Genomic DNA, 26,947 nt, shown 5'->3' on the forward strand with positions numbered 1-26,947 from the left:
TGACTGGAAAGTTGAATGACCTCTAGTGCAGCGCTTCCCTGCCGTGCAGTCTGTAGGCTTCTGTCTCCTGACCTGTCTAGATTATCAGTATCGATACACTACGATCATTTGAATCATTGAAATGATAAAAAACTTGAAATCCTTATTTTAAAAAAAAGACATTTCAAGTGGTTTGGGTTACACATGTTTTATTACAGAAATCACAAATCGCAACAAAACAAAAATAAACTCTTAGTTACAATATACAACGTCATCAGTCATTGATCGTAGAGAATCGTGGTTACTGTACCTACTCTACTTAAAAATACTGTACAGAACTCTGCTATAATAAATTTTACAGGAGGGAAAAAAAACAAACAAATTTTTAAGAGGCTGCTTGAAAACAACTCGGCTTGAAGTAACAGGTTTTTCATAAATACTGTTTCTGCAACTCTGCGTGATATCGATAGATCCTCTGTGTGCGAGGTTGTGCTTCATTCCTCAAATACTGCATGTGGCCAATATTTCAGCTGAAAAACAAGGGAAGGATCTAAATGAGGCGTCTGTCGAATGATTGATTTCGGCACCTGCAGGAGCTGTAGGCGATGAGGAACACTGTAAAGAAATGGGTCTGGTTATGTCGGCTGTTTTTCACGTCAGAGGTTTTTGTTGGATTTTTCGGGCACTGTATAACTTCAGAGTGTAGGGTTGGTGATCTTTCCCAGCATGAGGATGGCGTTTGAATCTCCCTCTATGACAGAGAAGAAGAACGGCCGGTTGATGGAGAGTTTCAGGGGGATGCCTGCTTCCTGGATCTTGTCCTGAGGTTCTGCTCCTTCCTCTGACATCTCAAACATCACCTTGTTGACCGCCTTGAGATCAGACAAAGAGATATGTTAGTGATGGACACGTACACAGTGAGTGTATAATCTGACCACTCCTCTATTTCACCTTATCTATAGCGAAGGGCTGGGTGTTGCTGAGTTGGCTGAACTCAGCCTCGGAGCCCAACAGTTTGGCCTCGAGTTCTGGACTGATGTTGGTCAGCAGGTCGCGCATGTCAGTCGTGGAAGACATGGAGAACTTCGGGAGGGACAGCTCCAACAGACTGGGCGGACAAACAGAAGACAGGGATTTAATATTAAGATGAAAAATATTTGAAGTGATTCCATTAAAATCTACAGCCTCATTTGTTCTGCAGTGACATGACATACTCTAATAACCAGTTGTGTTTCTACAGTCCTGGAAAAATATTTAGAAAGAGATAAAGATCCAGAATATTTGTAACTTGTTGACAGGTTATTTTGATGAATGTAGTTAGAGATCAGTGGTGTACTCAGGATGTTTGAAGGGCAGGGGCGACAAAAACTAAAAGGGCATCAGCGCGCAAAAAGGGCACTGAGAGGGCAATTAAAGGGCACTTTATTGAATTCGTTCAGCTGGAAGGACACCCAAGAGGGAACGTTATCATGTTTTATCAACAACAGGGACATAGTCTGGATTTAGGGTTTTTTAAAAGCTCAGTACTCACCCTTCCTGGAGGTTCTGGTGCCAGTCAGACATGACAACAGTACCCAGCTTTGACTCTATGTCATGGAGGTTAGCCCCTTCATGAGGCAGGACCAGCAGCATGTAGGAGCGTTTACTCAGAGACAGCTTCACAACTGTGCACCGCCGTAACTTCATGATGAGAAAAAGATATGACATCATGATGTGAGCAACCTCAAACTACCCGCTCGTCACCAAAGAACAGTTCATGGACTACAGCTGCAAGCACGTGTTGAAGAGAAATGCACAAATAAGCTAACGTTAGGCAAAAACATTTTTTTTTTTATTTACCTTATCATTCAGGTAGTGGTACCGACCCGTGTGGGTCATCAGTGGAGCCATCACTGTGGTTGCTTCGTCCACATGAAATTCTTGCGTGGAGGTCTCCTCTGGCTGGAAAGCTGTCCTCCAGCTACCTAAAGAGACACAAGTAAAGAACCCCAATCAGGCACTGCAAGGTTGTGCAGCAGTTTACACAATTCTAAACCTTGAAAACTGTAGGATTTTAATTTAGTATATAAGTGTCTGGGTCAACTGGCACGGGTTTACAGTGTGGTAGAAATCCTGAGAATGTATATAATATCTTGCTTTAGTTGCTTCAGTTTTTCATTTGCCAAAATTGTATATATCAGCCGATATGAGCTGTAGAAAGTTCCTCCATGAAACTGGGGATCATCTTGAGTAATTGGGTCATTATTTCTTGTAAAAGAGACATTGTTGTTGAATACAACACAGATCTGAAAAATGTTGTCCACTCCAGATACAATCTTTGGTGCGACACACATGCTTGAGTAGTGGTTTTAACAAGTGTCCTTATTGGCCAAGTTGTAATCAAACAAGAGGGAGAGACAAACCTTGGAAGTTAAAGGAGGTAAGAAAGAGAAGGTCGCTGCTGGAGTTCAGATCCCTGAAGACGCTCTTCACCTTCCCTTCCGACGTCTTTTCCACGAAGCTGTTCACCAGCTGCTCGGCCTCCTGAGGCTTGGAGAAGTCCACGCCGCGGATGAACGATGTGTCCGAAAAGTCTTGCGTGCCTTGAATAAAATCCTCTGATAGCTGTGCACCGTGACGAGCGAAGGTCCACACCTGGGTAGTGATTTCATCTTTCGGTCCGTCGTCCACCAGAGAGTTAATGCTCTGCAGGGTCTTGAGAACCTTGTGTCCATCCACTAAGGACACACAGTCCTCTCGGTCGGTGCCGCTGCTCAGGCCCAGCAGTTGCTGAAAGGAAAGGAATTCATTAGTACAAGACCCGATGATCACATGGGACCATATCAATCATCCCCTCACTCAGCACAAGTCGACACTGAAAATCAAAGACCTGGAACAAGCTTGCTGTCTTCTTGGAGGCTCCCAGGTAGAAGGTGAAGAGGGATCCGTAGGTGTTGACCGGGGACAGGAGGGTGTTGCTGCTTTGCTGCTTGCTGCTGAGTGCCTGGTACATCCTGAGGCCCAGAGAGTTCAACAGCTCTGCCAGAACCGCCGTCCTCTCTGTGACGTTCTGCTTCTGTGCGTCCAGCTTCGACGGGTCCCTGCTGTCTGGCGTCAGGACTTCAATATCAAGGGCGGCCACAGGAAGTGTCTCGAGAGGCTTGGACGTCTGGGCCTGCAGGGTCTCACAGCTGACATTCTCAGCGGCAAAGAGATGGAAGGGGTGAATGTAGACGCGGTTGGCTTGGCTCGCTGAGAGGTAGCAGCAGAGTAGGAGGGCAAGAAGAGGCGACTGCAGGATCCGCATTTTACCTTCTGTTGATAGTCACCTTAAAATGATTCCTTCTGAGGAGAGAGACGGATATCTTTAGTTCATGCCAAGTGATCAACAGGCTCTTGAGTCTGAGTATTGGGTTGTGAATGGTTCGTTAGTATTAGTGTGGCTTTCGACAGAAATCTGGCTGGATCTGGTTCCTGCCAGCCAATCCTGGCAGGAACCAGGAACCATCCTTGGACACAGAGCGGCATGTCAGTGATGGATTGATTGCTCTTTGTGTTACCTCTCTCGTGCTGGCTAGTGAATGAGAGCAGGCATTACCCTCCGCGACAGGGGTCGCATAGATAATGAAGACACATCTATGTGCGTCTGTGTGCGAATTTGTTTGTGCTCACGGACTAAAATAAGATGGATATCGTTTAAAAAAAAGCAGCTCTCTGGTTGTGTGCTCAGGCGGTAAAGCAAATTTGCATGCACAAATTGTCAAAATACAAGAAGACAAAAGCGTTCACTCACTGTTTGGCTGTATTAATGTTGTAATAACTGTACAAATAAATCCATGTCTAAAACGAATGAGTCAGTATAACTTTTACACATGCATTGAGTTGATAATAAAAGTAAGAATTTATATTTTGCTTGATTAATTATAAGTTATTGTTATTAACCTAGATTTCTGAGCGAGTGCACTTATGCAAACGAAGGACTTTATCCTCTGAGTTGAACGTGCAGAAATGTGGACTGATGGACTCTTGGAAGAGGTGAGCAAATACTGGTTTTTCCTCTGTTTGGACACGTACCACAGGACATGGCCTTGGTCCTTTCCTCTCAAATGTTCTTACATGCAACCAGCCCACCTGTGTACCGGATGACTCCATGACAGAGGCCAAAAAGCATGATTGATTCATGATAACTGATGCTTTCTGCTGAGATGCAGACAAAATGATCTGATTTGATCTAATCCATCCCAAACATTTATACTGTTTTGTTTTGATTAAGATCGTTCACCCTTGAATCAAACCTAAAAGGTCAACAAGACAGTTTGACTGAGCTGCTTTCTTGCACACCACTTGCAGACATTTAAAACACACTTTTTTTTTAGTTTTATGATAATACAACAGATAGAGTGCTAGAACTGATCAAACCTAAGCTCAAACCCTCTCACTTCTGACAAGCTTGTACATTCATTCTAAAGACAATCACTGAGATAAAGTCAAAGTTTGCTCTCACCGTGTGTGTCTGCTGCTGCTGAGTGAAGGGCTGACTGAGGTCCTGACTCCTCAGCTCCCTTAATTTAACCCAGTCGGCTGTCCGCGGTGCTCCCACTCTGGTTACTGATTAACCAAAGCAGCATTGAGTCAGGGGCTCTGCTGCCATGACTCACAGCCCGCTTTGTACTGACGTGCTATGGCCATAGATAAATAGGTCTGACAGGGAGAAGAAAGAGACCTCCCAATGTCCCTCTACATGTTGACTTTAAGAGGAGGATGATGCAAGCCGCATCATGGAGGGGGGTGAACAGAGAGCTCAGCCGGGCTTGTTTGTGTTTGGAAGTGACTCACTGAAATGTCACCACATTGTAGAGATGTTTATTTGTGACTAATTACTCATGTTCCTCAAATATTTTGCTCGAACACAGAAGTCAAACGAGTGCCTAGTAAACATATTTCAAACCTGAATGACTTAAATAAATATAAGATGTCGTCATGTCTTCCTTTTGCTCTCTCTTCCTGATACAATCAATCATTACTCACGCCATCAATTCCATGTTGTCTATAAAAATGCACAGTTTAATATACATTTACAGTGATGCTCATTAAACCTTAAAGCAAGAACTAACTAGAATGGCCCAACAGTCCCCTTTAATTCAGTCAAGCCAAATCCAATATAAATATATAATATCATGATACATTGACTTCATGTGATGAGTTTTCTCCTGATAGATCATCAGTTAAGGGATGTAAATTCATTAGCTGGATTTCAGTTACATAAAAGTAACTGATGTTTGATATGTAAATGTTTGATTAAAAAGGTAGTTTGATATTTCTATGAGAACAGAAACTATTCTGCTTACTTAGGAGAGGTTGAGCAAAAACACAGGTCTGCAGTAATGTTTTATGTAGCTACAATCAAGCTGGTCACATGTCAGTGAAAGGAAAGTTCACCCAAGAATGAAACTTCGGTCATGATCTGCTTACCCCCCATAAATTAGGATAAAGTTTCGTAGCATTCTCCTAAACAACTGAAGAAGATAAATCGAAGAAATAAAATAAAATGGCTTCAGACAGCTTGTCTGGCACAATCCAAGTCTCTGAAAGCCCTAAGATCTGTCTAACTAAGTTCTATTGACGAAGAGACAGTGAAGATTTCGGCTTAAAGGGTGAAAATCACTTTCCTGGAGACTTGGGGGTTTTCAATCTTATTTTTTTTTTCTTGTGTTAAAAACAAGTCCCCATGCACCAGAATTGTTGACAAGACTTTGCATCGACATGGGGACGAGTAGATAATGACTGGATTTAAATTTTTGGGTGAACTTATCCTTTACTGATGAGACGTTATCTTAATAACTGGATCATTTGTTGATGGTGAGCAACAGGGAATTCATGATACATCAGCACTGATAATCCATGAGTTAATCATTACTTTAGTATATGGTTTGTATCCTTATTATAGAGTGTATTTCTTTCATGTCACTATCACACTGTTAAAGGATGTTATGCCTGGACTAACGTGTCCTGGGAAAGGAGCAAACACCTTTCAGACGGTCTTCATTGGCAGGTATAAAGTTTATAAAGCAGTGTAGTTTCTATTCATTTTCATTGGGCGACATCCTCGAATATAATGATGCACACCTGATCCAACAGGGCAGGTACACAAGACTTTCTCACCACAAACAGAAACATCACGTCACGTCACTGTTAAGTCTTTTACAGCCCTTTATCATCTATAAACACTGTTACGGTAGCAGTAATTGAAAAAGGAGAGTTACAAGGTGAAGTTTGTAGGTCTTATGTAGAGATACTTGTAGAAATAAACTGGAATATATATCACTGATCTACTGTTAACACACACATTTGTACCCTATTATTGTAAGTCTAGAGCTATTTTATAAATATCAGCGTACACAAGTGGCAAAAGTACATTCTTTACTCAAGTAGAGATACAGATACTTTTAACTTCTGATTTTAACTCTTTGCTCAAGTAAAATTGAGAAAGTACGGCTCTGAAATGTACTCAAAGTATAAAATCTGTTGAGCATTTCTACCAGCCATTTTCTGTTTCAAAGCTAAGTGAACTTCATGTCGTGTTGATATAATTTGGACTGTTACATTTAAAGGTAGAATCAGTAGGATTTGTCAGTGCTGTTCCTAAAACAAGCCACAAAGAAAGTTTATTGTTGAGTCTGATACCCAGGACGTCAATTACCAACACTTTATACTGGTGAAGTGTCCCGAGCACAGCAACAAACAAGAAAATAAGAAATAAGAAAATCCAGGCAGAGAGCTCCTGGGTCTCTGCAGATACAAGACACTGACACAGCTTCTCTCCCCATACCAGTCTCCCTCTCTGTCTTTTTCCATCTTGTTACGTCTCCAAGGCCATTTTGTCTCACTACGTCTACAACAGGTGAAATCAGTCTTGTGATGTTGGGAAGGCGGAGTGCAAATCGATAATTCCCCTCAAATGCGACCAGCCTGTGTGAAAATGAAGGGACTAAAAGTAAAAAGCTCTCGGAAAAGTAAATGGTCAAAAGTAAAATACAGTTCACTGAAAAGTAGATTTCGGCAGAATCTGGCAACACATCTCAGGGTTGCACAATGAAATTTACAATCCAAGATGGCAGTTTTAATAAAAGATTAAAGTAAATTTGGATTCAAATCACTTATATCGTATTTTAAATTTAGTATCTTTTGCTGTTCTTGTTTCTCCTACTTACTGTAGTTTGAAAATAAAGTCATACAACTGCTTAATGTTCACTTGCTTCTACTGTTAAAAGGTGCAACTGTTGAGCAGCATTCCTTCAGCGACATACTCCAGCGGATTTTATTATCTGCACATTTTCACGTTCCCAAAAACCCTCATGATCTTCTGCTCGGATGTCTTAAGCAAACACCTTAAAAACACATCCTGAAGCTGCTGATGAACAATCTTTGCGCATGCTTTATGATAGTCAACCAAGTGTGTGTTTCTCACGCGCAATGATCGCTGCATCAGAAACTTTATGGCTGCCACATCACAGTGTCTCATCTGGCTGCCGGCTATATAAGCTGCCACGTTCAGCATCTCAAGCATGTTGCAAGGTGAACGGACTCACCATGTGGACTCTTGTGGTTCTTTGCAGCGTGATCGCCTCATATGGCGTGCAAGGTATCGTCCGCTACCCTTGCTTTTGTGTTTTGAGCGACTTTAGACTGAGCAGTAGTTGGAAAGATCGTCTTTGTGTTTTTATACTCTTCAGGATAGAGTTTTTGTCTGTGGTTTCCTGTTTTCTCACTTGTCTTTGAGTGGCCAGTAATCTGACATTTTGTCTTGTTTGTTTTTCTCATAATCCTTCAGGTGATAACTGGTGGACGACACTTGCTCAACCTGAGGAAACAGGTACAAAATACAAATAGTGGTGTACCGAATTGTCCTTGTTTTAATTTTTCAGCACACATCCAAATTGTTGCTTGTCTATCTGAATGACTCGATTTGTTGTTGCTTTCAGATGATTTCCTCAGTTTTAACAGTTTCAGCTAAGTCAGAGCAATTGGCTGAGTGTATTAAGAGTGTAAGGATCTGTGTGTGATCTGTTAAAGCTTGTCTTTAAGTGTTATATCTCTTGGCCTCTCTTCTCGCTTGTTTTTTTTTTTTTCTGAAGTCACCAGATTATACATAATGCGATGCAACGCCACTTGAAGCAGACAAGATTAGTGCCACCTTAATAAGATGCATATTGTCAGATAATCAAATGTTCTGTATCACACAAAAACATTGTTATTTATTGACTGATTATTAGTTATTTGATTGCTTTTTTTTTTCGATTTGTCATTCATTTGTAATTTGTCCATTATTGGTGATTAATGTCTCTTTCAACTTCCAAACTCCCCAGTAACTTCAGATCCATCATGTGGTGGCTACCTGCATTCGAGCAGTGGCACTTTCTACAGCCCTGGCTATCCAGACAATTACCCGGATAATTCAGAGTGCATATGGTACCTCAGATTTGGAAGTGGAATTGTGCAGCTGAACTTCCCCTTCATATCGTAAGCAACACTCTGTATACCCCGGAGGCACCTGTTATCACAAACTTGATACTATCTCTGGCTTTAAGTTCAAACTTCTGTTTTTCTTTCACAGCATTGAGGATCATCCTAGCTGCATATATGATGCCATTTACGTCTATGATGGCTTCAACACCGCTTACAGGCTTCTGGGGACGGTGTGCGGCAACACCACCGCCACCTTCCACTCCACCGGTGTTTACATGACCGTGCGTTTCAAGAGTGACAGTAGCATTAGCTCCTCAGGATTTCGTGCTGACTACCGAGTTGTGGGTGCGTTGCAATGATTGTGATCAAGATGTTTGTGTATTTTAAACAATATGTGTCTCCGTTTGAGTTCTGTATATAGTAGTCTCTTTCTAAAAAAAAAAGAGACTCTTTATAACCCATCAAATATGTAGAAAGTGATTTCAGTGGTGGGAACTGTTTTTCGTCTGAACTCTCTGCAGCTCAAGGTTCCTGCAGGTACAACTGTGGCTACCAGGTTGGAACCTGCTCTTGCTCTTCAGGCTGTGAATACAGAGGAAACTGTTGTTCAGACTATTATGGTAAGCACTGATGGAAAGTAACAAAGAACATTTAGTCAAGTGAGTTTTTGAGGTTCTTTCCAGTCTTCAGTTCTTTGTGTTCTCGGCTTCTGGTGAACTCAAGAGCAGTGTGTTGTTTTTACACAGTTTGATTTACATAACTGTTCATACAAAGAGGTAAAGAGTAACTAAGAGGTATGACAGAGTCACAAAAAGCATGTCAATAATACTTTACTGTTGATACTTTGAATATATTTCACTGTAATTTCCTCTGAACTATTACTTTAATAGGACCATGAAGATGCAGTATCTCTAACTTTACTTTTTATTGATTCTGGTAGGTGAAGTCTGAATCCCACCTGGTTACAGGTATTATAATGATGATAACACAGAAATAACTGATGGTCTTGTTTGCTTGTTGCTTATTTGCTTCAGATTACTGCCCGGCATCGACTATGGAACCAGACGCCACCACAGGTATTTAACTGTCTTCATGACTCTCTTGCTTTTGTGTCTGAGCAACATTAAACTGAGCAGTAGTTGAAAAGATCATCTTTGTTTTTTTTATAGTCTTCATCGTAGGGTTGTTGTAAGTGGCCAGTACTTATTTTGTCTCATTTGTTTTTTCTTATAATCCATCAGGTGATAACTGGTGGACTGTAGATGACGTCGTCACAGGTATTTAACTGTCTTCATGACCAAACATTTCTAAGGCCACAGCTCCATCATATTCATTTGTCCTCACAGAGAACTGTACATACGTTGGTTAAGACTGTGTCCTCCTGTGTCTCTCAGATCAACCCTCATGTCGTTACAACTGTGGCAGTCACATGGGAAGCTGCTCCTGTTCAAGCTCCTGTCAATACTATGGCAACTGTTGCCATGACTACTACTGTAAGTGCCACATCCAACAAATCAACAGTATGAACAGGTTCTGCATCCATCCCTCTCTTTGATACTGTTGTCCAGACTCTTATGGTGAGCAGTAATGGAAAGTAACTAAGAACATTAGCTCAAGTGAGTTTTGAGGTCCTTTACATCTGTATTTCCAATCTATAATTCTTTGTGCTTTAACTCCACTACATTTCTGAGGAAAATGTTACATTTTTTACCCCCCATTTAATGCATTTGGCAGCTATAGCTACTAGTTTATTTTCAGGTATATATATTTCACACAACAACATATGCTGAGTTTATAAAATACAATGAATAGTTGAAGATTGCAACTGGTTAACACTAGCTCCATCTGGACCTACTACAACAATGAAATGGTGCTCATGTATTTAGTGTTAAGAATAATGTAATATGTGCCAATGTACTGTCCAGTTTTCTGTGGAATGAGTAAATTTCCTTTGAATACTTAGAATACTATTACTTTACTAAGACTATGGAGACGTAGTATCTTTAACTTTCCCCTTTGGTTGACTCTGGAGGCAACAGATGAGGAGGGTGAAGCAGAGTAAACCATGATTTAGTGTCATTCTGTCTCACCAAATTTATCCTCAGCACACCATCATTAAAATGATTATAATTTTATGACTTATCAAGTCTGAACTCAACCTGGTCACAGGCATTAGAATATTAATTGTACATAAAAAGCCAATCTTCTTGCTGATGGTCTGGTTTGCTTTTTGCTTATTTGCTTCAGATGAGTGTTACTACACGACGACTACGGAAACACCCAGCACCACAGGTATTTAACTGTCTTCTTCTGATAACATACTCTCTGGCTTTTGTGTCTGAGCAACATTAGACTGATGTAGTTGGAAAGATCATCTTTGTGTTTTTATAGTCTTCATGACAGGGTTTTTATCTGTGGTTTCCCGTGCTCTCACTGGTCTTTATGTGGCCGATACTCTGACATTTTGTCTCATTTGTTCCATCAGCTGATAACCGGGAGCCTACACATGACTACTTCACAGGTATTTAACTCTCCTCATGACCAAACATTTCTAAGGCCATAGCTCCATCATATTAATTTCTCCTTACAGAAAATTGTAAATACTTTGGTTAAGACTGTGTCCTCCTGTGTCTCTCAGATTTTTATCCCTCATGTCGTTACAACTGTGGCAATCACATGGGTCTCTGCTCCTGTTCAAGCTCCTGTCAATACTATGCCACCTGTTGCCATGACTACTACTGTAAGTGCCACATCCAACAAATCAACAGTATGAACAGGTTCTGCATCCATCCTTCTCTTCCTGAGCCAGTCAGTCTGTCAGATTACTCAGCACTTACATGGATATGATGTGTTCATATTATTTTGTTCACAGTTGCTGTATAAACAGCAGGTGCATCATAATGTTTGAAACTGTTGTCCAGAGTTCTCAACTCCTCTACGTTTCAGAGGAAAACATCAAATGTTTTACCCCCCATTTAACTCATTACTCACCTATAGCTACTAGTTCCTCTTCAGATATACATTTTTCATACAACAATATATGCTGAGTTTATAAAATACAGTGAATAGTTGAAGATCATATGAGTGAACTCAAAAGCAGTGTGGTCGCTGCCTCTCATCATGTATCAGATGTTGATGAGTTGTTATCAGTTCTCCCAACGTTTTACACAGTGTGATTTACATACGGTGACTGTTCACACAAAGAGATAAAGAGTAACTAAGAGGTTTAGATAATTATTACTTTACAAAAAAGCAAGGATGGCCACAATATGAATAAAAGTTTACTCAGCAGAAATTTCTTCTTCGTGCCCCATTAATTATCCCTCTGACGCTCTGGAGGGAGCCCGACCTCTAGGTTGGAAACCAGCAGACTAAATTACACAACTGTAAATAAACTGGTTAACACTAGCTCCATCTGGACCTAGTACAACAGTGAAACAGTGCCGATCTATTTAGTGTTAACAATAATGTCATATGTGCCGATGTACTGTCCAGTTTTCTGTGGAATGAGTAAATTTACTCTGAAAACTTAGAGTACTATTACTTTACTAGGACTATGAAGACGTAGTATCTTTAATTTTCCCTTTTGGTTGACCCTGGAGGCAGCAGATGAGGGGGGTGAAACAAAGTGAACTATGATTTAGTGTCATTCTGTCTCACCAAATTTATCCTCAGCACGCCATCATTAAAATAGTTATAATGTTATTACTTGTCAAGTCTGAATCCAGCCTGATTACAGACTTTTTGCTTATTTGCTTCAGATGAGTGCCCGGCATCATCTATGACACCAGAAGTGTGTCATAGATGACCAGATACGGCCGTGTTTCCTGAAGCAATATTTGCTTCTCGACGGCAACAGCAAGGAAGAACATTTTTTAATATGGCAAAACAACGCAAATTGAGGCCAAGTCATCCTGGTTTCAGCAAACACAAGAGAAGCCCTGATCTTTTCCAATTAAACACAATTAATGCCATCTTAAAAATACATCAGCATCAATCAGTCTGTCGGTTTCCAAATCTTTCAAACTTTACCAAGTAAATAAGAAGGAAGCAATCTTGGCTGATGTTTGTGATCTGACATTAGGCTACCTCACCTGAGCCAGTCAGTGTGTCAGATTACTCAGCATTTACATGGATATGATGTGTTCATATTATTTTGTTCACAGTTGCTGTATAAACAGCAGGTGCATCATAATGTTTGTCATTCTGTCTCACCAAATTTATCCTCAGCACGCCATCATTAAAATAGTTATAATGTTATTACTTGTCAAGTCTGAATCCAGCCCGATTACAGACTTTTTGCTTATTTGCTTCAGATGAGTGCCCGGCATCATCTATGACACCAGAAGTCACCACAGGTATTTAACTGTCTTCATGACCAAACATTCCTAAGGCCATAGCTCCATCATATTCATTTGTCCTCACAGAGAACTCTGAATACTTTGGTTAAGACTGTGTCCTCTCTCAGAACAGCCCTCATGTCGTTACAACTGTGGCAATCACATGGGAAGCTGCTCCTGCAGAAGCTCCTGTCAATACTATGGAAACTGTTGTCCTGATTACTACGGTAGGTATCATGTTGCTTAAAACTATGGTCACAATTTTAACTGAAAAGCATCTTGCATCACACTGAAATATACTACTTCAATACCATTCCTCATAAGACAATTTCAGGAATTATTATCCAAAGATTTCACAGAAAACTGACTGTAAACTGATATGAACTGGCATCTTTTCTGCTTAATATGATGTATTTAGTGCTGACACAGGATGTTGGGACTGGAAACACCGTGGCGGTTAGTTGCATTTGAAGTCATGTTATGGGGTCTTAGATGTCACTCCAGTTTCTTTGTTTTATCCTTTTTTGTAGGAAGCAAAAGGGTCAGACAAGCTTGACAATAAGAGACTTTTGACCAGATACGGCCGTGTTTCCTGAAGCAATATTTGCTTCTCGACGGCAACAGCAAGGAAGAACATTTTTTAACATGGCAAAACAACGCAAATTGAGGCCAAGTCATCCTGGTTTCAACAAACACAAGAGAAGCCCTGATCTTTTCCAATTAAACACAATTAATGCCATCTTAAAAATACATCAGCATCAATCAGTCTGTCGGTTTCCAAATCTTTCAAACTTTACCAAGTAAATAAGAAGGAAGCAATCTTGGCTGATGTTTGTGATCTGACATTAGGCTACCTCACCTGAGCCAGTCAGTGTGTCAGATTACTCAGCACTTACATGGATATGATGTGTTCATATTATTTTTTTCACAGTTGCTGTATAAACAGCAGGTGCATCATAATGTTTGTCATTCTGTCTCACCAAATTTATCCTCAGCACGCCATCATTAAAATAGTTATAATTTTATGACTTGTCTGAACTCAACCTGGTCACAGGCACTAGAATATTAATTGTACATAAAAAGCCGATCTTCTTGCTGATGGTCTGGTTTGCTTTTTGCTTATTTGCTTCAGATGAGTGTTACTACACGACGACTACGGAAACACCCAGCACCACAGGTATTTAACTGTCTTCTTCTGATAACATACTCTCTGGCTTTTGTGTCTGAGCAACATCAGACTGAGCAGTCGTTGGAAAAATCATCTTTGTGTTTTTATAGTCTTCATGACAGGGTTTTTATCTGTGGTTTCCCGTGCTCTCACTGGTCTTTATGTGGCCGATACTCTGACATTTTGTCTCATTTGTTTTTTCTTATAATCCATCAGGTGATAACTGGTGGACTGTAGATGACGTCGTCACAGGTATTTAACTGTCTTCATGACCAAACATTTCTAAGGCCACAGCTCCATCATATTTATTTCTCCTCACAGAGAGCTGTACATACGTTGGTTAAGACTGTGTCCTCCTGTGTCTCTCAGATCAACCCTCATGTCGTTACAACTGTGGCAGTCACATGGGAAGCTGCTCCTGTTCAAGCTCCTGTCAATACTATGGCAACTGTTGCCATGACTACTACTGTAAGTGCCATGTCTAACAAATCAACAGTATGAACAGGTTCTGTATCCATCCCTGTCTTTGAGACTGTTGTCGAGACTATTATGGTAAGTAGTGATGGAAAGTCACTAAAAACATTAACTTCAGTGAGTTTTGAGGTCCGTTACATCTGTATTTCCAATCTATAATTCTTTGTGTTTATCACCTCCTCTACATTTCTGAGGAGCCAGTCAATCTGTCAGATTACTCAGCACTTACATGGATATGATGTGTTCATATTATTTTGTTCACAGTTGCTGTATAAACAGCAGGTGCATCATAATGTTTGAAACTGTTGTCCAGAGTTCTCAACTCCTCTACGTTTCAGAGGAAAACATCAAATGTTTTACCCCCATTTAACTCATTTGGCAGCTATAGCCATTAGTTCCTCTTCAGATATACATTTTTCAAACAAACAACATATGCTGAGTTTATAAAATACAGTGAATAGTTGAAGATCATATGAGTGAACTCAAAAGCAGTGTGGTCGCTGCCTCTCATCATGTATCAGATGTTGATGAGTTGTTATCAGTTCTCCCAACGTTTTACACAGTGTGATTTACATACGGTGACTGTTCACACAAAGAGATAAAGAGTAACTAAGAGGTTTAGATAATTATTACTTTACAAAAAAGCAAGCATGGCCACAATATGAATAAAAGTTTACTCAGCAGAAATTTCTTCTTCGTGCCCCATTAATTATCCCTCTGACCCTCTGGAGGGAGCCCGACCTCTAGGTTGGAAACCAACAGACTAAATTACACAACTGTAAATAAACTGGTTAACACTAGCTCCATCTGGACCTAGTACAACAGTGAAACAGTGCTGATCTATTTAGTGTTAACAATAATGTCATATGTGCCGATGTACTGTCCAGTTTTCTGTGGAATGAGTAAATTTACTCTGAAAACTTAGAGTACTATTACTTTACTAGGACTATGAAGACGTAGTATCTTTAATTTTCCCTTTTGGTTGACCCTGGAGGCAGCAGATGAGGGGGGTGAAACAAAGTGAACTATGATTTAGTGTCATTCTGTCTCACCAAATTTATCCTCAGCACGCCATCATTAAAATAGTTATAATGTTATTACTTGTCAAGTCTGAATCCAGCCCGATTACAGACTTTTTGCTTATTTGCTTCAGATGAGTGCCCGGCATCATCTATGACACCAGAAGTCACCACAGGTATTTAACTGTCTTCATGACCAAACATTCCTAAGGCCATAGCTCCATCATATTCATTTGTCCTCACAGAGAACTCTGAATACTTTGGTTAAGACTGTGTCCTCTCTCAGAACAGCCCTCATGTCGTTACAACTGTGGCAATCACATGGGAAGCTGCTCCTGCAGAAGCTCCTGTCAATACTATGGAAACTGTTGTCCTGATTACTACTGTAGGTATCATGTCGCTTAAAACTATGGTCATGATTTTAACTGAAAAGCATCTTGCATCACACTGAAATATACTACTTCAATACCATTCCTCATAAGACAATTTCAGGAATTATTATCCAAAGATTTCACAGAAAACTGACTGTAAAGTGATATGAACTGGCATCTTTTCTGCTTAATATGATGTATTTAGTGCTGACACAGGATGTTGCGACTGGAAACACCGTGGCGGTTAGTTACATTTGAAGTCATGTTATGGGGTCTTAGATGTCACTCCAGTTTCTTTGTTTTATCCTTTTTTGTAGGAAGCAAAAGGGTCAGACAAGCTTGACAATAAGAGACTTTTGACCAGATACGGCCGTGTTTCCTGAAGCAATATTTGCTTCTCGACGGCAACAGCAAGGAAGAACATTTTTTAACATGGCAAAACAACGCAAATTGAGGCCAAGTCATCCTGGTTTCAACAAACACAAGAGAAGCTCTGATCTTTTCCAATTAAACACAATCCAAATCTTGCCATCATAAAAATAGTTATAATTTTATGACTTATCAGGTCTGAACTCAACCTGGTCACAGGCACTAGAATATTAATTGTACATAAAAAGCCGATCTTCTTGCTGATGGTCTGGTTTGCTTTTTGCTTATTTGCTTCAGATGAGTGTTACTACACAACGACTACGGAAACACCCAGCACCACAGGTATTTAACTGTCTTCATGACCAAACATTTCTGATTCTTCTGATAACATACTCTCTGGCTTTTGTGTCTGAGCAACATCAGACTGAGCAGTAGTTGGAAAGATCATCTTTGTGTTTTTATAGTCTTCATGATAGGGTTTTTATCTGTGGTTTCCCGTGCTCTCACTGGTGTTTAAGAAAAGAAAATTCACATTGATGAGTGATTCATTTTCTTAATTTTCATGATCCTAAGATCGCACATCATGTGGTGGTTACCTGTATGGCTACAGTGGAAGTTTTACCAGCCCAAACTATCCGTCTGCATACCCACACAATACAGACTGTATCTGGTACATCAGACCAGGATACTCAGTCATTCGGCTGCAGTTCTCTTATGTCAAGTAAGTTCACAGGAGGCCATTTGTGAACACTAACAACTATTGTGTTGAATTCTCTTTTTAGCTTTAAATTTAAACACCTGCTCTTCTTTCACAGCATGGAGGTTTGTTCAAATTGTGTTTGTGATTCGGTTTCCATCTACGATGGCTCCAGCATCAGCAGCAGTCTTCTGGGGAAGGTGTGTGGCAGGAACACTGCCACTTTCTACTCCACCGGTCCTTACCTGACTGTGCATTTCAGGACTGACAATAGTGTTAGCTCCTCAGGATTTCGGGCTTTCTACGAAGTTGTGGGTACGTCACAATGATTACTGTTGTTTATTAATTTAATTAAAAAAAAATTTAATTAAAATGTTTAATTTCAAACAATATGCAGCATCTAAACTGTAATGAAATCCATAAAGTCTAAGAAGTCTCAATACAGAGAGTGTAGAGAGTGATTTCAGTGATGGGAAATGTTTTGTTCTGCAGCTCAAGTTTCCTGTAATGATATTTTTTGGTCACAGTTGCTGGTTTATCTGAATGTTTAGTTACACAGTATAACAGTAACACCTTTTTTTTCTCTGTCATGAAGATTACTTCAGCACTGAAAGCCCTGTCACAGGTATGAAAACCTCCCAACAACCTATTTGTGAAATAATAAAAATATCAATTACATTTTTGCAGGATCTTCAGTGTGCAAAATGATCCTGCTGCAAACACACTTCACTGAAATGACCCTCATGTTATCTTGTCCACTTTTAAGCACCCCCCTGTGGAGGAGATCTGTTTGGCTCTGGCAATTTCACCAGCCCGAGCCACCCCTCCTTCTACCCAGACAACGCCTACTGCATCTGGCGTCTTAGAGCTTCAAGTGACCAAAGAATCTTCCTGGCATTCACGTACATGCAGTGAGTGAAGAATGGACTGCTTTCTGGGGATCATAATCATCATATAAATGAGCAGCTTTATTATGTGAACTACAAATGGAGAAATGATGTGATGATGGAAATACATACAGATCTCTAGATTAGCATAACTTGAAAAGTAAAAAAACAACAACCTGCAAATAGAATCAAGTTAGGCTCTAAAGTGAGTAAGTCAATCATTTCTTATCATCCTCATAAAAAACAGATTGGAGAACTGCTGTGATTGTGACTACATTAAAGTCTATGATGGATCGTCGTATATGGGGACAGTGTGCAACAACAGCTTGGCTACTTTCCACTCTTCTTCCAACTCCATGAATGTGGTCTTCCGGAGTAATAGAGGTGTGGTTGCCCGAGGCTTCAAAGCAGAGTTCATAAGCTCTCTGCCAGCGAGCTCAGGTACAGTCATTGTATATCTAATTGTAGGTATAAGAGTATCTAGTTTTGATTTGGTTAGTAAATGTGATGAACTCTGTGATGTCCAATGGGAATTGTAAAGGGATGGTCTGATAAAAGATGCTTTTTGGGGGGACTAAAAGTGGCCTCTCCTGCTTTTCTTTTTAAACCCGTCTCTTGATTCCTCCAGTTTTACTCAAGTGTAAAACAATCTCCTTTCTAATTGTAGCATTAGCATACCCACGTCATTTCATTCAATCAACCAAATGTCAACCTCAGATAACACTTTAGATCAGGGAACACATTAAATGGTAGTTGCTTATTAGCATGCATATTAGCTATTTTAAAGTTATAAATGCCTTGTTCTACATATTCTACAACTCCTAAGCCACTAAAGGAAGATGAGAAAATGAAAATACTGTCATTATCTGCTCACTCGCATGCTGATGAAAAATCAAAAGGAGTTTCTCTGTTTGCAAAACATTTACGGGGCTTCACTGAAAAACACAGCTGCAGTGTAAAAAGTCCCTCAGTGCATTGTTGAGCTTGAAAAAAGGGTGTAAATAACTCTGTCTCTGGGCTTCAACTGGGAGACTTGGATTACACTCTTCAAACTATATGTCTTTTGTATTTTTACCTTACAAATGCTTACAATGCTGTTTTGCTGTTAAGCTCCAGAAATGTCACCTGACTCTCCACTGGCATGGGAGTGTGCAGAAAATGACTGAAGTTTCATTTTGGTGGTTAATCAGTGTTGAACTACTAGTGAATTCATTTTGAGAAGACCTGACTTTATAATGGTTAGAACGTTATTTGGACACTAAACACTTGTAGTTTGGAGTCTGTGGTGTTAGATCTTTAAAGTGACTACAGCTGTTGAAAATGTCTTGTGAACACGGTCCTTCGGCAGGTCAGGTTAGCTGTTCCTCAGACAACATGAACATTGTGGTTCAGAGGTCTTACCTGAACTCTCTCGGCTACGACGGCGACAATCTTTACCTGAATGACGAACGCTGCAGACCCCAGATTTCCAGTTCTCAGGTTGTCTTCAGGTTCCCGATCGAAAGTTGTGGCAACGATAAAAAGGTAGCAAACCCATGACCGGCTGGAAAACATGAACAATATACAGCGCTTCCCACAAATTATGGGACAATTACATGTCGGTGGGATCTTGTGTGTTACTATGTTCCACTATCTTCTACGTTGAACAGATTGAGAATGGCAGAGTCGTGTACACCAACACTCTCCGGGCCGACACCTCCAGCTACGGAGAGATCACACGCCAGGTTCACTTGAAGCTGAACGTGGCCTGTCAAATGGATCAGGACTCAGTGTCCCAGATCATGTACCTTGTTGAACATCTTGGTAACAGCAGCATTGTGGGCACAGGCAAATTCAACACCAGCATGAACTTCTACACATCCAGCAGCTTCTACTACCAGGTGCATTCGGGTGGTAGAGGGGAGACTGTGCAGAAATTTCCATTGGTGAATACACGCTGACACTTTGAATTTATATTCTTAGGTGACTCAAGTGCCATACAAGGTGACGCTCAACCAGAACTTGTATGTCCAAGTGGATCTGAGCAGGCAATCGAGCAATCTGGTCATCTTCCTTGACACCTGCGTGACATCACCATCACCCCATGACTTCGAGACCAGATCGTACTACCTGGTCCGTAACGGGTAAGATGAGAACGTACCTCATGTACCTCAGAATTTTAACTGAAGGAAGAAATAACAGTTTGGAGATTATAACGTTGATGTTTTGTGTGGTGGAGATACTAACTGAAGTAAGCATGCTAATCAACTAGACCCAGCCTACTGTGTTCAAAGCTCCTGTGCTAGTGGTGGAAACACCCCCAGTACTCAGTCTGCCCTTAGCTTGGCCTGCTAGCTGTATGGCTATCTGAGCTAGTTAGCTAACGGTAACTATAGTTATGTAGCAGCAGTTGTTCTGGTGATGTGCTGCCCTCTATTTGTTTTCAAATTCAACAGGATGGCTTTGTAAATGCTGATATACACAATGTAACAAATAAAGAAGTGTTTACGTTGGTTTCCTATAAACCTCTCAAAATCTACACAATTTTGTCTGCCACCAGACACGCCGAAAAGGAAGTTTACCTCGTCCTTACTCTTCTGATAACTTTGCATATTTACAGTATCAGTACTGTCCAGTAACAGTTTCTCGTTTCACCTCCAGATGTCCCGTGGACAGCACCTTCAGGCCCTACTACACTGGCCTCCGTCCCTATGCCCGTTTCACATTTAGGGCCTTCCAGTTCCTGCGAGCCGCAGAGTCGGTGTACATCCAGTGCAAGGTCCTGATATGCCCAGCCTCTGACAGCAATTCCCGCTGCCACAATCCGCCTAACTGCAGAACGCGTGTGGCCAGAGACCTGGGGACAGAACACGACAGCCAAACTCTGGTCCTGGGTCCCATCCAACTCAGAGGTCTGTATCCACTTGTGCCTAGTTTTGAAACCGTTAACGGATCAATTGAAGGATGATATCAGTAAGAAAAGCAACTGTGTTCTCATGATCTCAAGAAAACATTCTAATAAAAAAACATTTCACCACTTCTCTTCTCTAGCCTCTGAGAAAAAGGAAGAAGGGGCTAAGGAGCAGGACGAGGCTTAAGCAGACACAGCAATGAGCTGCATCATATTTACCAATCATCACTACCATTCTGTTCACTGTCACACCTAACTATAATAAACCTCTCTTCTCTCTTCATCATTACCTGATTAAAAAGACAGCATCAAAAGACAATCTGTGTTTGTGTATTTCATTATGAACGTCAAATGTTAACATCCCATAATAATAAAAACAACACTACTGTTAGTGATAGAAAAGAAGATGTGGAGGAAAAGAAAAGACAAAGCACAGCTCAGTTAGAAAACACTTTACTTATAAATTAGTTAGATTAATCCATGTCACAGTAAAATGATTTGCCATCCCAGAGGGAGAGAGTGATCGCCAAAAGGCTTTGACATTCACTGTTACCTATGAACCTACGACACACTGCGAGAACACAAGGCAGTCATTACTGGATGCCCCAGTTACTGGTAAGCATGGTGACAAAGAGGTGGTCCTAAAAACAGTGCCTATGTTCTCCACGCATGTTGCTATGCAACAGACAACAGTACCCAAGACAAACAACAATCTTGCTAAAGTAGCAGTCTCACTGCAACATGATTTTGCTTTTTTGACACTGAACATCTATCCAACCACTCAGAATACAATACTCAGTAAATATTCAGAAAAGCACTGGAATCCGTAAGGTAAAAGGGGAATCTCAGTGTTTGTTATCACAAAGGCTAAAACGTGGCATCCCCAGTGCTACGTGGCAATTCTGAAAGTGTTCTTATGAGACACGAGACTTGGTGATCCTGTCCTAAACATGTAGACACTGGATATCAAAGGGACTACATACAATATCAAAACATCAGAATGTGACATTATGTAATCAAAAAGGATATGTAAAACCCTTTTAACAAACTGAGTGAAATTACCATGATGCTGGTTAAAGAAGGGCACTGTGTGTCCAAACAACACGACTCCCTATAAAATCTAGTCGAACAACTTGCTGACCAGAAACCACTGATACAAAGTTTGGTCAGGTTTTTACTGTGGATGCCATCCATATATTTTTGATCCCAAAGTTTCTTAGCAGCATTCATGGAGCAGAATTTTGGCAGAAAAAAAGGAAATTGCTACCATAGAAAACTACAATGGCCACTTTTTTTTAAGGTTTGGGCCTATCTGTTACAGTAAGTTATTGTAATAATCAATAATAATAATTAATCTTCAAAATAACAGTCCTCTCTATTTTCGACACACAAGAAAGTGACTATGTCAGGCACTGCAAAGAAATAGTAATGCACCAAGCACTGAAATAATTTCAACAAGGCTTAAGATCTCTCCAGGCCAACAGTTTTGCTCCTATCATCAGAGCAATCTTTAGATATACCTTCAGGAGTGTTGAGAATTTATTTGGGAAAACTGCTTTAGAGTTTCTTCTTTTTGTTTCCATGTTTTGAGAGTGAGAGCCAACTTGCTGTGTTAGTAGGTCCTCCTGCCTTAACTCTCTTGGCAGGTTCCACAGACAATACAAAACAGTACATTTGACAACTGCACGTATATGATCTGATAATGTGTACTCTGCTCTAAGCATCAGAGTGTTAGAACTGTATTTATTTATAGGTTGCGTTCAGAATGCTGGACAAAGTCCTTCCAGCCACCAGATATTTTCATTCACCTTGGTGTGACAGGGTGCCATACAACTTGTGTAAAATGGCACCCATCTTAATTTGCTTTAGAGAGGTGCATTGAAAGCCTTTTCTGTCACAGTATCTGATGCACTTGCCAATCAGTTAAGTTTGTGTACTTAAGGTAAATCCCAAGGCAGCTGGTAAGCTACTACGCTAAACGAGAGTCATCAGTTTGGCTAGTAGGGCAGCCGTTTTCTGATTTATGACAGCAGTTTAGTGCAACTCCACCCCCACAAATGAATTCTCAACCTGTTGAAAAAACACTGATCATCCCTTTATAATACACTTGAATGGGCACCATACAAAATGAAACCATCTGAATGTTGACATTTTCCTGTATAAGTACAACTTCAAAGGCTAGGCTACATCAAGGCCAAGTAAAAGACCAATAAATAAAATTACTATGGAATCAATAAAACAAAGCTGTCCGTTAAAAGATCTTTCAAAGACTTCCTCGTTCAGCCATTACTTGTGCTGCCCCCGGGCAAAGTGGCAGGCAAAGTCATACTTGCTTTTGCACTTGTGGCCACAGATGTTGCACTGGAATGGGTTCTCGTAGCCATGGCAGCCCATGTGGATGGTGTAAAGGATGTTGTCAGGGAAGTAGATGTCACAGTGCTGGCAGTGATGCAGCACATGGGGGTCCTGGAGTGGGGCAGACAGGCCTGGGGCCGGCGTGCTGGGTTGGCTGTTGGAGATACTAGGGGTACTGGTGCGCCCACTGTGCTCGCTGCAGGGTCCCCCTCCAGGACTGCAATTGCTGTGGGGCGGTGCCCGGGGCTCTGGGGTGATTGGGGAAGAGGAGGAGGCATGGGCCATGCTGGCTGTGACAGCCACAGGAGCTGTGGCAGGGTGGGGCTGCTGGATGAGGAAGGGCTTCTCATCAACGATGGACTCTGCTCCTGGAGACATGGGAGGTTGACTCTGTGCCTGAGACTCTGAAGGGAGGCTGGCCAACTGGCCCGCCAGGGTGGACAGCTGGTTCAGGGGATTATCCATCACCATGTCATGGTGGTGATGGTGATTTTGATTGGCCGAGTGCCCGTCCTCGACTGCTCGACTCTGACCATCATAGGTCTCCTGGCGTAAGTGGGGCAGCTCATGGGAGAAGTCGTTCACATTATCAGCCTTGTGCACCACCATTGAAGGGGGGCTGAAGTTGATGAGGAGTCGGCGGCCGTAGCCTAATGAGCTGGCCTTCTTCTGTAAAACACTCAGCATCTTCTTATGGGAAAGCGAGCGAGCACCTTTCATCGGCAGGAGTTTGTGGCGTCGGCGGCGATGGTGTGACAAGTTGCTGCGATCACTGCAGCGGAAGGAGCACAGCTCACATTTATAAGGCTTCTCACCAGTGTGCGATCGCATGTGGGCCTCCAGGTGACGCTCATAGGCCGAAGCAAACGGGCACAGGTGGCAGCGATGAGGTTTCTCTCCTGTTTAAAAGTGGAAAACAGGCTGAGTAACAAAATCTTGGGAATGTTATCCCCTGAATTAAACTAGCAGCACTCACCTGTGTGAATGCGGATGTGCTCAATGAGTCTCGCTGTGCCTCTGGTTGCGTAGTTGCAGTAGCGGCACTTGAGCTTCCCGTCATAGGTCCGTTCAAAACCATCGACGAGGATCCCTGAGCTGTCCTCCAGGGACATGTCCACTGAGGGGTGATCCAGTCCATTCTGACTGCAGTCTGCGCACAATAACATCAGCAGAACTTATCATTTAATCATCACAAAAATTGGGATGACACACTGATTATACTTCAGGGAAACACTGTAGCTGCTCTTCACGCATTTCTACAGTTGATTACAAAATAACATGCAGTCAAACACTACATTCGGATTCAAGTGACTACAACAGCTTTAATCACACTTATTCAAGTATATCGACAAGGATGACTGTCTGATTACTTGAGCAGCTATGACATTCATGAAATTGCAAACTGTGTAAAGTACCTGAAATCAAACATCAGACTAGGTTTATAGGTGAAATTGTCAGCTGTTTGCCCAAACTGCAGAAAAAGCCAGACGCCTTAAAAAAAAACAAAAAAAACTGCTGAACATGCATAGTAGGTTGGATTGAAGACAATAGATGCCACAGTTGGTTACCTGGAGGCAGCTCGTCCGCCTCCTTGACGCCGCTGACGGAGCCTGATATCATATTCACATGTTGAGTCTGCTGGCTCAGATACTCTTGGAAATCCTTCACAAAGTCAAGCGTGTCTGGTTTTTCCTCACCCATTGAAAGAAAGAGATGCGAATGTCCAGCCGAGCACAATTACTGAAGAGCAAAGGTGGATCAGCGTGAGGTCAGGGAATTAAGCACATCACTTAAATGGAATAAACATGCGACCAACAAAATCAAAATCAAAAACTCAAAGTAGCGCTGTCATCTACGTTAGCTAGCTCATTTGATTTTTACAGGCGCACACATACCTCTTTGAATATAAGTTGTTGTTGGTTAAATGTGGCCAGTTTTTGTTTGTTTGGTTGTATAAACCGGATCGAGGCTATCCAGACACAAAGACAGGATAATCCTGGATCCGTGATTGACAAGCAGGAAATCGGCGCGATCCGATGTCTGGTCGGTCGCTCCTACACACCGCTCATCGTCGTCATGTTGTTACCAAAGCTACGTACGCTACGTTAGCCAGACAGCTAACGTTAGCTTATCTCGGGGAAAACATCTTTGTCAACAGAAACGTTGTGTATCTGTCTGACACGGTCATTATTCACATCGTCCGTACACGCTTGAGTAAACCCGCAACAGCAATGATAGTTTAAAAATTGCCTTTCAGCCAAATCGCCTGTTACAAGTCACACTAAAAGACTACCTGCTAAATCAAAACAATAAAGCGGTTGAGGGGTGAAAGTTCGCTGAGTGTGCACCGGTGAAAACCGTCCGGCCATTAGCTCTTTGCGCCCGCGAAGAAAGGTTCCCTCCACTCAAGCGGTAACTTTGGCCAAATACAAAGCAAAACAGTGTCTCATATAGTATGAAAAAATATATAACCATCACTACTGAAGTACAGTATGAATCGACAAAGAGCCGCGTGCCATATTTCCGTGCTTGAAGACCGAAGTTAGCTAACTAAACGACCTAAGAGCTTGCTACAGAGGGATGGGTAAGATATAGTTTAGCATAAATAATATATTATTCACAAATACACTGGCTCACTGCAGTTTTTGATATGACGTTAGGCATAGGAGAGGGTTAGGTCTCATTTAACATGCCTGTTTTCAAAATAAACTTGTGAAGGAGTGCTAACATCTAAAAAGACTGCTAGCTAAAAAACACCTGACAGATGAGGTGATTTAGTAGCCTTAAACATGATGTTATAAAGTGTTTTTAAGAGTAGAATTATATCTTCGGCAGTAGCCAACATAAGATAACAAGAAAAACAACAATGAACAAACTCTTTGTTTTCAAGACAGCATAAACTAAATAAACAAACTGACCTCAAAGGTTTTCTTTATAAGCTTCACACAGTGTTCTAGGGACCTTATTTTCCTCTGAAAACCGCTTGTTTATTCAGTTGTGGAAAAGGTAAATATATCTGAAACATTAGATTTTAATTATATTAAATTGAGAGTTTGAATTTCTTCTTTAAATCTACATAATGCTCCTTTAAATTGTGATTAGTGCAGTTGAAGGAGGACTTGAAGGAGCTGGTTGCCTGCCAACTCTTTTTAGAAACAATCTTTGTTATTAAAAAAAACCCTCTAGACTCAAAGTCATTATTTCATAATAAAAAAAAAGATTGTATCAGTAGTGAAACTGATCATCATACACACCTCCAACAATACACTTTGACACCCAGGCACAGTGGCCTTTTTGGACTTAGAACACCCATCTGTTGCCACCAGCTAATGAAGTTAACTGATAGCGCATCCACTCTCATCCATGACGTGACACACTTTGGGCCGTACAGCGTGCAATTATGAGCAAGTGGCAAATGAGGCACAACAATTGCATTACTTTCAAAAGCTATTGTCTCATTCATGTTTTATCACAATCAATAATTTACCAGTAAGCGCTTGGCGAAGATCGCGTTGCCCCATTTGTGTCAAAGTTGTAGGAAAACCACTGAGGGTAAGAAGATAAACGACCACGCCGAGTGAGGCTGCTGTATCCTTTTACCACATTACAACTGCAACTGTCAAGCATTAGAGTTACAGCAGTAATGTAAACCTGCTGCCAGTGAATTCTTTACCTTGTAACGTGAGTAACACCCTTTTAAAATGCATCAAGGTATCTACGCTTTATTCTGTATAGTAACTGTGCTTGTGTATGATGTACTTTTGTGTCACTTTACTGAATTATAGGTGTGATTTCAACATATTCTGACATTTCTTGACAGGTGCATTTGGCCCTGCATGTGCACCTTGCTGCTCCACATGTGAGTACAGTTCAGCATCTGGACACTAGAGGGCGCACAAGCCTCAGTGGTGAAATCCCATTTCTGACCACACACTGTTCTGAGACACAAGCCC

The 26,947-nt window shown here is 41.2% G+C and overlaps 3 protein-coding genes across 8 annotated transcripts; 1 reads left to right on the forward strand and 2 right to left on the reverse strand.

Annotated features, from left to right (window-relative positions):
• Nucleotides 1-171: 171 nt before the first annotated feature.
• On the reverse strand, nt 172-4,612 carry agt (angiotensinogen). Of its 2 annotated transcripts, none has more exons than XM_037124742.1 (7): nt 4,463-4,612; nt 2,849-3,303; nt 2,382-2,748; nt 1,819-1,943; nt 1,511-1,659; nt 931-1,087; nt 172-851 (listed from the first exon to the last, which is right to left on the reverse strand). In XM_037124742.1, exons 2-7 carry the CDS (start codon nt 3,263-3,265, stop codon nt 675-677), a joined length of 1,392 nt encoding a protein of 463 aa, XP_036980637.1. In that variant the 5' UTR covers nt 3,266-3,303; nt 4,463-4,612; the 3' UTR covers nt 172-674. The 2 variants fall into 2 exon arrangements, with proteins under 2 accessions (XP_036980637.1, XP_036980638.1); XM_037124743.1 differs by having other exon boundaries at nt 2,849-3,300; nt 4,463-4,595.
• Nucleotides 4,613-7,521: 2,909 nt separating this feature from the next.
• On the forward strand, nt 7,522-20,958 carry LOC119033645 (CUB and zona pellucida-like domain-containing protein 1). 4 transcript variants are annotated; one of them, XM_037124013.1, is made up of 29 exons: nt 7,522-7,600; nt 7,790-7,831; nt 8,325-8,478; nt 8,573-8,769; nt 8,946-9,044; nt 9,459-9,500; nt 9,666-9,701; nt 9,819-9,917; nt 10,672-10,716; nt 10,910-10,945; nt 11,063-11,164; nt 12,741-12,782; nt 12,893-12,991; nt 13,897-13,941; nt 14,149-14,184; nt 14,302-14,400; nt 15,560-15,601; nt 15,712-15,810; nt 16,463-16,507; nt 16,739-16,886; nt 16,981-17,177; nt 17,458-17,487; nt 17,629-17,773; nt 17,997-18,190; nt 19,098-19,273; nt 19,399-19,629; nt 19,712-19,872; nt 20,390-20,640; nt 20,780-20,958. In XM_037124013.1, the coding sequence occupies exons 1-29, from the start codon at nt 7,549-7,551 to the stop codon at nt 20,824-20,826; spliced, it is 2,991 nt and encodes a 996-aa protein (XP_036979908.1). In that variant the 5' UTR covers nt 7,522-7,548; the 3' UTR covers nt 20,827-20,958. The 4 variants fall into 4 exon arrangements, with proteins under 4 accessions (XP_036979908.1, XP_036979909.1, XP_036979910.1 ...); XM_037124014.1 differs by lacking the exons at nt 13,897-13,941; nt 14,149-14,184; nt 14,302-14,400; XM_037124015.1 differs by lacking the exons at nt 10,672-10,716; nt 10,910-10,945; nt 11,063-11,164.
• A 118-nt stretch (nt 20,959-21,076) lies between these two features.
• On the reverse strand, nt 21,077-25,330 carry ikzf5 (IKAROS family zinc finger 5). 2 transcript variants are annotated; one of them, XM_037124017.1, is made up of 4 exons: nt 24,890-25,330; nt 24,563-24,734; nt 23,971-24,144; nt 21,077-23,893 (listed from the first exon to the last, which is right to left on the reverse strand). In XM_037124017.1, exons 2-4 carry the CDS (start codon nt 24,693-24,695, stop codon nt 22,926-22,928), a joined length of 1,275 nt encoding a protein of 424 aa, XP_036979912.1. In that variant the 5' UTR covers nt 24,696-24,734; nt 24,890-25,330; the 3' UTR covers nt 21,077-22,925. The 2 variants fall into 2 exon arrangements, with proteins under 2 accessions (XP_036979912.1, XP_036979913.1); XM_037124018.1 differs by lacking the exon at nt 24,890-25,330 and adding an exon at nt 24,410-24,485 and having other exon boundaries at nt 24,563-24,695.
• Nucleotides 25,331-26,947: the final 1,617 nt, after the last annotated feature.

The sequence above is a fragment of the Acanthopagrus latus genome, chromosome 15 (assembly GCF_904848185.1).
Source record: "Acanthopagrus latus isolate v.2019 chromosome 15, fAcaLat1.1, whole genome shotgun sequence".
In the NCBI taxonomy this organism is placed as follows: Eukaryota; Metazoa; Chordata; class Actinopteri; order Spariformes; family Sparidae; genus Acanthopagrus; species Acanthopagrus latus.